This window comes from Entelurus aequoreus, linkage group LG10, assembly GCF_033978785.1.
Source record: "Entelurus aequoreus isolate RoL-2023_Sb linkage group LG10, RoL_Eaeq_v1.1, whole genome shotgun sequence".
Lineage (NCBI taxonomy): Eukaryota > Metazoa > Chordata > Actinopteri > Syngnathiformes > Syngnathidae > Entelurus > Entelurus aequoreus.
Window position 1 is genome coordinate 56,927,033 of NC_084740.1, and position 12,712 is coordinate 56,939,744.

General features: G+C 40.6%; 1 protein-coding gene across 2 annotated transcripts in view; it reads left to right on the forward strand.

Moving 5' to 3' along the window:
• Positions 1 to 3,922, forward strand: part of parvb (parvin, beta) — a 32,132-nt gene extending 28,210 nt beyond the window's left edge. For both annotated transcript variants that reach the window (XM_062061271.1, XM_062061272.1), the window contains exon 13: positions 2,215 to 3,922. In XM_062061271.1, the coding sequence (XP_061917255.1) occupies positions 2,215 to 2,291 (77 nt within the window). In that variant the 3' untranslated portion in view covers positions 2,292 to 3,922. The remainder of the gene's footprint in view (positions 1 to 2,214) is intronic.
• Positions 3,923 to 12,712: the final 8,790 nt, after the last annotated feature.

Sequence of the window (12,712 nt, forward strand, 5' to 3'; positions counted from 1 at the left end):
ATGACCATAGGTGAGGATGGGAACGTAGATCGACCGGTAAATTAAGAGCTTTGCCTTTCGGCTCAGCTCCTTCTTCACCACAACGAATCGATACAGCGTCCGCATTACTGAAGACGCCGTACCGATCCGCCTGTCGATCTCACGATCCACTCTTCCCTCACTTGTTAACAAGACTCCCAGGTACTTGAACTCCTCCACTTGGGGCAAGATCTCCTGCCCAACTCGGTGATGGCACTCCACCCTTTTCCGGACGAGAACCATGGACTCTGATGCTAATTCTCATCCCAGTCGCTTCACACTCAGCTGCGAACCGGTCCAATGAGAGCTGAAGATCCTGGCCAGATGAAGCCATCAGGACCACATCATCTGCAACAAGCAGAGACCTAATCCTGCAGCTACAAAACCGGATCCCCTCAGCACCCTGACTGGGCCTAGGAATTCTGTCCATAAAAGTTATGAACAGAATTGGAGACAAAGGGCAGCCTTGGCGGAGTCCAACCCTCACTGGAAACGTGTCCGACTTACTGCCGGCAATGCGGACCAAGCTCTGACACTGATCATACAGGGAGCGGACAGCCACTATCAGCCAGTCCGATACCACCTACTCTCTGAGCACTGCCCACAGGACTTCCCGAGGGACACGGTCGAATGCCTTCTCCAAGTCCACAATGCACATGTAGACTGGTTGTGCAAACTCCAATGCACCCTCAAGGACCCTGCCGATAGGACTGATAGGACTCTTTCTTCAGCTTGACGGCATCCCTCACTGCTGGTGTCCACCAGCGGGTTCTAGGATTACCGCCACGACAGGCACCAACTACCTTGCGGCCACAGCTCCAATCAGCTGCCTCGACAATAGAGGCATGGAACATGGTCCACTTGGACTCAATATCCAGCGCCTCCCTCGTGACATGTTCAAAGTTCTTCCGGAGGTGGGAATTGAATTTCTCTCTGACAGGAGACTCTGCTAGACATTCCCAGCAGACCCTCACAATGCGTTTGGGCCTGCCAGGTCTGTCCAGCTTCCTCCCCCACCATCGTAGACAACTCACCACCAGGTGGTGATCTGTAGAAAGCTCCGCTCCTCTCTTCAGCCGAGTGTCCAAAACATGAGACCGCAAATCCGACGACACAACTACAAAGTCGATCATGGAACTGCGACCATAGGGTGTCCTGGTGCTAAGTGCACATATGGACACCCTTATGTTTGAACATGGTGTTTGTTATGGACAATCTGTGACGAGCACAAAAGTCCAATAACAAAACACCACTCGGGTTTAGATCCGGGCGGCCATTCTTCCCAATCACGCCTCTCCAGGTTTCACTGTCGTTGCCAACATGAGCGTTGAAGTCCCCCAGCAGAACAAGGGAATCACCCGAGCGAGCACTCTCCAGTACTCCCTCAAGGGAATCCAAAAAGAGTGGGTACTCTGAGCTACTGTTTGGTGCGTAAGCACAAACAACAGTCAGGACCCGTCCCCCCCACCCGAAGGCGGAGGGAAGCTACCCTCTCGTCTATGGGTTAAAGTCCAACGTGCAGGCTTTGAGCGGGGGGGAAAGAAGAATTGCCACCCCAGCCCGTCGCCTCTCACTGCGTGCAACGCCAGAGTGGAAGAGAGTCCAGCCCCTCTCGAGAGAACTGGTTCCAGAGCCTTTGTTGTGCGTCGAAGTGAGTCTGACTATATCCAGTCGGAACTTCTCTACCTCGCGCACTAGCTCAGGCTCCATCCCTCCCAGCGAGGTGACATTCCATGTCCCAAGAGCTAACTTCTGTAGCCGAGGATCGGACTGCCCAAGTGCCCTGACTTCGGCTGCCGCCCAGATCACATCGCACCCGACCTATAGGACCTCCCATGAGTGGTGAGCCCATTGGAGGGGGGACCCACGTTTACTCTTCGGGCTGTGCCCGGCTGGGCCCCATGGGGTCAGGCCCGGCCACCAGGTGCTCGTCATCATGCCCCACCTCCGGGCCTGGCTCCAAAGGGGAGCCCCGGGCGAGGGAAATCTAGGTCCTCGATTATTACTTTCCATATAGGTCTTCGAGCTGCTCTTTGTCTGATCCCTCACTTAGGACCTGTTTGTTTTGGGAGACCCTGCCAGGGGGCATGGATCAACATAGCTCCAAGGATCATTGGGACACGCAAACTCCTCTACCACCATAAGGAACCATTTTGTCGAATGAAATGTTTATTTATTTTGTGTTTTTTTCCTCAGATGTGGTCAACCTGAACCTGAAGTCCACCCTTAGAGTCCTCTACAACCTTTTCACCAACTACAAGAACTCTGACTGACACCGTCTGTAAGAAGTGACAAACAGCTGCGTCGGCGTCCAAGCGAGACTCTTAAACTAATGTTATGTACAAGTTGAAGATAAACTAATGTTATGTACAAGTTGAAGATAAACTAATGTAAACCCCGTTTCCATATGAGTTGGGAAATTGTGTTAGATGTAAATATAAACGGAATACAATGATTTGCAAATCATTTCTAACCCATATTCAGTTGAATATGCTACAAAGACTACATATTTGATGTTCAAACTCATAAACATTTTTTTTTTTTGTAAATAATCATTAACTTTAGAATTTGATGGCAGCAACACGTGACAAAGAAGTTGGGAAAGGTGGCAATAAATACTGGTAAAGTTGAGGAATGCTCATCAAAGACTTATTTGGAACATCCCACAGGTGAACAGGCAAATTGGGAACAGGTGGGTGCCATGATTGGGTATAAAAACAGCTTCCCAAAAAATGCTCAGTCATTCACAAGAAAGGATGGTGCGAGGTACACCACTTTGTCCACAACTGCGTGAGCAAATAGTCAAACAGTTTAAGAACAATATTTCTCAAAGTGCAATTGCAAGAAATTTAGGGATTTCAACATCTAGGGTCCATAATATCATCAAAAGGTTCAGAGAATCTGGAGAAATCACTGCACGTAAGCGGCATGGCCGGAAACCAACATTGAATGAGCGTGACCTTCCATCCCTCAGACGGCACTGTATCAACTAGCGACATCAGTGTGTAAATGATATCACCACATGGGCTCAGGAACACTTCAGAAAACCACTGTCACTAAATACAGTTGGTCGCTACATCTGTAAGTGCAAGTTAAAGCTCTACTATGCAAAGCCAAAGCCATTTATCAACAACACCCAGAAACGCTGTCGGCTTCTCTGGGCCTGAGGTCATCTAAGATGGACTCATGCAAAGTGGAAAAGTGTTCTGTGGTCTGACGAGTCCACATTTCAAATTGTTTTTGGAAATATTCCACATCGTGTCATCCGGACCAAAGGGGAAGCGAACCATCCAGACTGTTATCAACGCAAAGTTCAAAAGCCAGCATGTGTGATGGTATGGGGGTGCATTAGTGGCCAAGACATGGGTAACTTACACATCTGTGAAGGCACCATTAATGCTGAAAGGTACATACAGCTTTTGGAACAACATATGCTGCCATCTAAGCGCCGTCTTTTTCATGGACGCCCCTGCTTATTTCAGCAAGACAATGCCAAGCCACATTCAGCACGTGTTACAACAGCGTGGTTTCGTAAGAAAAGAGTGCGGGTACTTTCCTGGCCCGCCTGCAGTCCAGACCTGTCTCCCATTGAAAATGTGTGGCGCATTATGAAGCCTAAAATACCACAGCGGAGATCCCGGACTGTTGAACGACTGAAGCTCTACATAAAACAAGAATGGGAAAGAATTCCACTTTCAAAGCTTCAACAATTAGTTTCCTCAATTCCCAATCGTTTATTGAGTGTTGTTAAAAGGAAAGGCCATGTAACACAGTGGTGAACATGCCCTTTCCCAACTACTTTGGCACGTGTTGCAGCCATGAAATTCTAAGTTAATTATTTGCAAAAAAAATAAAGTTTATGAGTTTGAACATCAAATATGTTGTCTTTGTAGTGCATTCAATTGAATATGGCTTGAAAAGGATTTGCAAATCATTGTATTCCGTTTATATTTACATCTAACACAATTTCCCAACTCATATGGAAACGGGGTTTGTACAAGTTGAAGATAAACTAATGTTATGTACAAGTTAAAGATAAACTAATGTTATGTACAAGTTGAAGATAAACTAATGTTATGTACAAGTTGAAGAGCAACCACGCTGCTAATTCATCTTCCCTTAAAGGCCTACTGAAAGCCACTACTACCGACCACGCAGTCTGATAGTTTATATATCAATGATGAAATCTTAACATTGAAACACATGCCAATACGGCCGGGTTAACTTATAACGTGACATTTAAAACTTCCCGGGAAATATCTGGCTGAAACGTCGCGGTATGATGACGTATGCACGTGACGAAGTCAGAGTAACGGAAGTTATGGTACCCGTAGAATCCTATACAAAAAGCTCTGTTTTCATTTCATAATTCCACAGTATTCTGGACATCTTTTGCAATTTGTTTAATGAACAATGAAGGCTGCAAAGAAGACAGTTGTAGGTGGGATCGGTGTATTAGCAGCGGACTACAGCAACACAACCAGGAGGACTTTGTTGGAGCGCTAGCCGCCGACCTCACCTTGACTTCCTACGTCTCCGGGCCGCCAAACGCATCGGGTGAAGTCCTTCGTCCTTCTGCCGATCGCTGGAACGCAGGTGAGCAAGGGTGTTGATGAGTAGATGAGGGCTGGCTGGCGTAGGGGGAGAGCTAATGTTTTTAGCATAGCTCTGTGAGGTCCCGTTGCTAAGTTAGCTTCAATGGAGTCGTTAGCACAGCATTGTTAACCTTCGCCAGCCTGGAAAGCATTAACCGTGTATTTACATGTCCACGGTTTAATAGTATTGTTGATTTTCTATCTATCCTTCCAGTCAGGGGTTTATTTTTTTGTTTCTATATGCAGTTAAAGCACGATGCTATCACGTTAGCTCGTAGCTAAAGCATTTCGCCGATGTATTGTCGTGGAGATAAAAGGCACTGAATGTCCATTTCGCGTTCTCGACTCTCATTTTCAAGAGGATATAGTATCCGAGGTGGTTTAAAATACAAATCCGTGATCCACAATAAAAAAAGGAGAATGTGGAATCCAATGAGCCAGCTTGTACCTAAGTTACGGTCAGAGCGAAAAAAGATACGTCCATCACTGCCTCTCAAGTCCTTCACTGTAACGTTCCTCATCTACGAATCTGTCATCCTCGCTCAAATAAATGGGGTAATCGTCACTTTCTCGGTCCGAATCTCTCTCGCTCCATTGTAAACAATGGGGAATTGTGAGGAATACTAGCTCCTGTGACGTCACGCTACTTCCGGTACAGGCAAGGCTTTTTTTTATCAGCGAGCAAAAGTTGCGAACTTTATCGTCGATTTTCTGTACTAAATCCTTTCAGCAAAAATATGGCAATATCGCGAAATGATCAAGTATGACACATAGAATGGATCTGCTATTCCCGTTTAAATAAAAAAAAAATCATTTCAGTAGGCCTTTAAATCTGCTTTTATTTATTCTTTTCACGCAAGTTTAGTCTGGCTTAGCCTGTCTCCGTGTGCAGCCTTCAAATGCACCACATGAATATTAAATTCACCCTCCAATCTAAAATGTTCTAAAGTCTTTTGTATGAATATTAAATGATGGTTCCGACATCTTCGTCATGTCTTTATTCAATACGTCCCGCCAAAGATGTAGCGCTAGGCTAAAGTCTGTTAGCATTGGGAACTTTCAAACTTGTTTTTAGCGCAGTTAGCGTCACTTAGCTGTGAAAAGACAAACACAATGACATTATTAGTTCTTCTTGTCGAATGTCGAAAGGTAAATGGCTGAATTTATTTGTTTACTTTAGGCTAGCTGTTAGCTTTAGCATGAGCTTTTAGCCTTCATAAACATATTTGAATGCACATTTCTCAGTGTTTATGTAGATAATTGACATTTGAAAGCATCTTATGACGTTTCTGACAAAGGTTGACAGGAGTAATTACTCTACTTATTAGCTTAGAGTCCACTTTTTGAGAGCTATAAGAAGTTTGATTTCAAAATGTTTTTCTTCTTTTTAAACACAAATGAGCTATTCAACTTAAATGAGGAATGACACATTTAACCACAGCTCATCTTTGGCATGTCAAACTCTTTGAACACAACTCAAAGGTAAAAATGTGATCTTTTCATGTAAAAACATGCCTCAAAAGTCCAAGAAAAACTAGAAGTGGACAATCAGCATCATATCCTGTGAGCCTTGTGGTCACTCAGCAATGTTTCCTGCTTTTTCTTTGGCGTTTCTATGTGTGAATCATCGACACCCGAATGAAACTCACAGGATGTAAAAGCTCTTTCTCCTTTAGTCGCATAACTCCAGGGTCAAATGAGGGTGAAACATGGATAGTATCAGCAGCTGTGGCTGTAGGCAACCTCCTTGCATTTCAGGTGAATACAATGATAACCATTTCAGCATTTATGACAAATACACTTCTGGGATTGTAGCATTAGCTTTAAAAGACCACTAGGTGGCAGTAGTGCTCAGTGCTTTCCTCCATGAAGATAACTTCAAAGTGCTTTTACTTTTTTGTACTTTTATGCTTCCTCTTTCTTTTTACTCTATTGTACTTTTATTAGAGTGTTTATGATTTTATTAGAACATGATTGGTTTTTACTTAATCTATTTTTTTATTAAAGTTTGTTTTTACTTTATTCTCCTTTATTAGATAGTGTTTGTCTTTGCTTTATTAGACACGTTTTGTTTTTACTTCATGTTTATTATTATCAGTGTTTTTATACTTTATTATACTTTTATTAGACACGTTTTGTTTTTACTTCATGTCTAATATTATTATCAGTGTTTATACTTTATTGTACTTTTATTAGACACGTTTTGTTTTTACTTCATATCTAATATTATTATCAGTGTTTTTATACTTTATACTTTTATTAGACACGTTTTGTTTTTACTTCATATCTAATATCAGTGTTTTTATACTTTATTATACTTTTATTAGACACGTTTTGTTTTTACTTCATGTTTATTATTATCAGTGTTTTTATACTTTATACTTTTATTAGACACGTTTTGTTTTTACTTCATATCTAATATTATCAGTGTTTTTATACTTTATTATACTTTTATTAGACACGTTTTGTTTTTACTTGATATCTAATATTATTATCATTGTTTTTATACTTTATTATACTTTTATTAGACACGTTTTGTTTTTACTTCATGTTTATTATTATCAGTGTTTTTATACTTTATACTTTTATTAGACACGTTTTGTTTTTACTTCATATCTAATATTATTATCAGTGTTTTTATACTTTATTATACTTTTATTAGACACGTTTAGTTTTTACTTCATGTTTATTATTATCATTGTTTTTATACTTTATAATTTTATTAGACACGTTTTGTTTTTACTTCATGTCTAATATTATTATCAGTGTTTATACTTTATTGTACTTTTATTAGACACGTTTTGTTTTTACTTCATGTTTAATATTATCAGTATTTTTATACTTTATTATACTTTTATTAGACACGTTTTGTTTTAACTTCATGTCTGTTATCAGTGTTTTTATACTTTATTATACTTTTATTAAACACGTTTTGTTTTTACTTCATGTCTATTATTATCAGTGTTTTTTTAAACTTTATTGTACTTTTATTAGACATTGTCTAGTGTTTGTTTTCACTTTATAGTACTTTTATTAGACATTGTTTAGTCTTATTAGATACTGTTTAGTGTTTTATCTTTACGTTGTTATACTTTTTTAGACAAAATGTGTTTTTACTTTATTTTATTTTATTAGTCTGTGTTTGTTTTTACTTAATTGTAAAAAACTTTTTACACAGTGTTTACTGCTTTTACGTTAATATATTTTTATTAGACTGTATTTAGTGTTAGCTTTTTTTTACTTTACGGTACTTTTTTTAGACAGTGTTTTTTTTATTGTTCATTTTTTACGGTGTTTAGTGCTTTTACTTTACTGTACTTTTATTAAATAGTGTTTATTTTTACTTTATTGTATTTTCATTAGTGTTATTGTATTCTATTGTACTTTATTGGACAGTGTTTGTCTTTACCTCATTGTACTTTTATTCGACAGTGTCAACTTTAATGTAGTTTTATTAGACAGTGTTTGTTTTTTTATTGTATTTTTATTATACTTTATTTGACATTTATTAGACAGTGTTTGTTCTTTATTGCATTTTCATGAGTGTTAGTGCTTTTATTTTGTTGTACATTTATTAGACAGTGTTTGTTCTAACTTTATTGCATTTTTATTATTTTTTGTATTATAATTTATTTGACATTTATTAGACAGTGTTTGTTCTTACTTTCTTGCATTTTTATTATTTTTTGTATTATAATTTATTTGACATTTATTAGACAGTGTTTGTTCTTACTTTCTTGCATTTTTATTAGTGTTTGTATTATACTTTATTTGACATTTATTAGACAGTGTTTGTTCTTACTTTCTTGCATTTTTATTAGTGTTTGTATTATACTTTATTTGACATTTATTAGACAGTGTTTGTTCTTACTTTCTTGCATTTTCATGAGTGTTAGTGCTTTTATTTAGTTGTGCATGATGAGACAGTGTTTGGTGAAGAATATGCCTGACATCAGTGGTCGCAGGTGTGAAGCTGCACGTTTATGATGCATCCTAAAAGCCTGCTGACCCCCCCAGAGAGGCTGACTATGGACTGACCTTTCAGAGCAGACCTCTCGCTGGGCAATCCACATCCAGCCTGAAGTATTGCGTCAAAGCCAGAAATAGCCACCTTGAATTGTATTTCATTCGCAGCCATTTGAAAGTATGGCTTATTTTAGACCCTGCTTGCCTCCTTTGTTGCTATGGTAACCTTCCAAGTCCCCTCTCTAAATGAGTCCTTTATCAGGTGTTCCCTTCTCCTCTCGCTTTTCAGTGGAGGGAAGATGAAACCTCCATTGATCCACCAAGTCCACAGATGGACAAGTCCAGATGAAACCTCCATTGATCCACCAAGTCCACAGATGGACAAGTCCAGATGAAACCTCCATTGATCCACCAAGTCCACAGATGGACAAGTCCAGATGAAACCTCCATTGATCCACCAAGTCCACAGATGGACAAGTCCAGATGAAACCTCCATTGATCCACCAAGTCCACAGATGGACAAGTCCAGATGAAACCTCCATTGATCCACCAAGTCCACAGATGGACAAGTCCAGATGAAACCTCCATTGATCCACCAAGTCCACAGATGGACAAGTCCAGATGAAACCTCCATTGATCCACCAAGTCCACAGATGGACAAGTCCAGATGAAACCTCCATTGATCCACCAAGTCCACAGATGGACAAGTCCAGATGAAACCTCCATTGATCCACCAAGTCCACAGATGGACAAGTCCAGATGAAACCTCCATTGATCCACCAAGTCCACAGATGGACAAGTCCAGATGAAACCTCCATTGATCCACCAAGTCCACAGATGGACAAGTCCAGATGAAACCTCCATTCATCCACCAAGTCCACAGATGGACAAGTCCAGATGAAACCTCCATTGATCCACCAAGTCATATGTCATGTTATGTGATATGCAGATTTAATTTATGTGGCCCTCCACATTTTTTTATGCAATATGCCCTTCATTATTTTTGTGGCCTGTCACATCATTTGATGTGGTGTTGCCGCTTTATTTTATGTGACATGGTGTATTATTTTATGTGGCCCGCAATGCCATTTATGTAGCTTGCCACATCATTTTATGTGGTCCTGACAGAATTATTTTATGTGGCCCTGCCACATCATTTTATGTGGTCCTGCCACATTATTTTATGTGGCCCTGCCACATTATTTTATGTGGCCCTGCCACATTATTTTATGTGGCCCTGCCACATCATTTTATGTGGTCCTGCCACATTATTTTATGTGGCCCTGCCACTTTATTTTATGTGGTCCTGCCACATCATTTTATGTGGTCCTGCCACATCATTTTATGTGGCCCTGCCACATCATTTTATGTGGTCCTGCCACATCATTTTATGTGGCCCTGCCACGTCATTTTATGTGGTCCTGCCACATTATTTTATGTGGCTCGCCACATTATTTTATGTGGTCCTGCCACTTTATTTTATGTGGTCCTGTCACATTATTGAATGTAGCTTACCACATCATTTTATGTGGCTCGCCACATTATTTTATGTGGTCCTGCCAATTTATTTTATGTGGCTCGCCACATCATTTATGTGGCTCGCCACATTATTTTATGTGGCTCGCCACATTATTTTATGTGGCTCGCCACATTATTTTATGTGGTCCTGCCACTTTATTTTATGTGGCTCGCCACATAAAATAATGTGGTCTGCCACATTATTTTATTTGGTCCTGCCACTTTATTTTACGTGGTCCTGCCACTTTATTTTATGTGGCTCGCCACATCATTTTATGTCGCTCGCCACATTATTTTATGTGGTCCTGCCACTTTATTTTATGTGGCTCGCCACATCATTTATGTGGCTCGCCACATTATTTTATGTGGCTCGCCACATTATTTTATGTGGCTCGCCACATAAAATAATGTGGTCTGCCACATTATTTTATTTGGTCCTGCCACATTATTTTACGTGGTCCTGCCACTTTATTTTATGTGGCTCGCCACATTATTTTATGTGGCCCTGCCACATTATTTTATGTGGCCCTGCCACATAATTTTATGTGGTCCTGCCACATTATTTTATGTGGCCCTGCCACGTCATTTTATGTGGTCCTGCCACATCATTTTATGTGGTCCTGCCACATCATTTTATGTGGCCCTGCCACATCATTTTATGTGGTCCTGCCACATCATTTTATGTGGCCCTGCCACGTCATTTTATGTGGTCCTGCCACATTATTTTATGTGGCTCGCCACATTATTTTATGTGGTCCTGCCACTTTATTTTATGTGGTCCTGTCACATTATTGAATGTAGCTTACCACATCATTTTATGTGGCTCGCCACATTATTTTATGTGGTCCTGCCAATTTATTTTATGTGGCTCGCCACATCATTTATGTGGCTCGCCACATTATTTTATGTGGCTCGCCACATTATTTTATGTGGCTCGCCACATTATTTTATGTGGTCCTGCCACTTTATTTTATGTGGCTCGCCACATAAAATAATGTGGTCTGCCACATTATTTTATTTGGTCCTGCCACTTTATTTTACGTGGTCCTGCCACTTTATTTTATGTGGCTCGCCACATCATTTTATGTCGCTCGCCACATTATTTTATGTGGTCCTGCCACTTTATTTTATGTGGCTCGCCACATCATTTATGTGGCTCGCCACATTATTTTATGTGGCTCGCCACATTATTTTATGTGGCTCGCCACATAAAATAATGTGGTCTGCCACATTATTTTATTTGGTCCTGCCACATTATTTTACGTGGTCCTGCCACTTTATTTTATGTGGCTCGCCACATTATTTTATGTGGCCCTGCCACATTATTTTATGTGGCCCTGCCACATAATTTTATGTGGCCCTGCCACATAATTTTATGTGGTCCTGCCACATTATTTTATGTGGCCCTGCCACGTCATTTTATGTGGTCCTGCCACATCATTTTATGTGGTCCTGCCACATCATTTTATGTGGCCCTGCCACATCATTTTATGTGGTCCTGCCACATCATTTTATGTGGCCCTGCCACGTCATTTTATGTGGTCCTGCCACATTATTTTATGTGGCTCGCCACATTATTTTATGTGGTCCTGCCACTTTATTTTATGTGGTCCTGTCACATTATTGAATGTAGCTTACCACATCATTTTATGTGGCTCGCCACATTATTTTATGTGGTCCTGCCAATTTATTTTATGTGGCTCGCCACATCATTTATGTGGCTCGCCACATTATTTTATGTGGCTCGCCACATTATTTTATGTGGCTCGCCACATTATTTTATGTGGTCCTGCCACTTTATTTTATGTGGCTCGCCACATAAAATAATGTGGTCTGCCACATTATTTTATTTGGTCCTTCCACTTTATTTTACGTGGTCCTGCCACTTTATTTTATGTGGCTCGCCACATCATTTTATGTCGCTCGCCACATTATTTTATGTGGTCCTGCCACTTTATTTTATGTGGCTCGCCACATCATTTATGTGGCTCGCCACATTATTTTATGTGGCTCGCCACATTATTTTATGTGGCTCGCCACATAAAATAATGTGGTCTGCCACATTATTTTATTTGGTCCTGCCACATTATTTTACGTGGTCCTGCCACTTTATTTTATGTGGCTCGCCACATTATTTTATGTGGTCCTGCCACTTTATTTTATGTGGCTCGCCACATAAAATAATCTGGTCTGCCACATTATTTTATTTGGTCCTGCCACATTATTTTACGTGGTCCTGCCACTTTATTTTATGTGGCTCGCCACATCATTTTATGTCGCTCGCCACATTATTTTATGTGGTCCTGTCACTTTATTTTATGTGGTCCTGCCACATTATTTTACGTGGTCCTGCCACATTTTATGTGGCTCGCCACATCATTTCATGTCGCTCGCCACATTATTTTATGTGGCTCGCCACATAAAATAATGTGGTCTGCCACATTATTTTATGTGGTCCTGCCACATTATTTTATGTGGCTCGCCTTGAGCAAGACACTTCACCCTTGCTCCTGATGGGTGGTGGTTAGGGCCTTGCATGGCAGCTCCCACCATAAGTGTGTGAATGTGTGTGTAAAAATGTGTGTGAATGTGTGTGTGAAAATGTGTGTGAATGT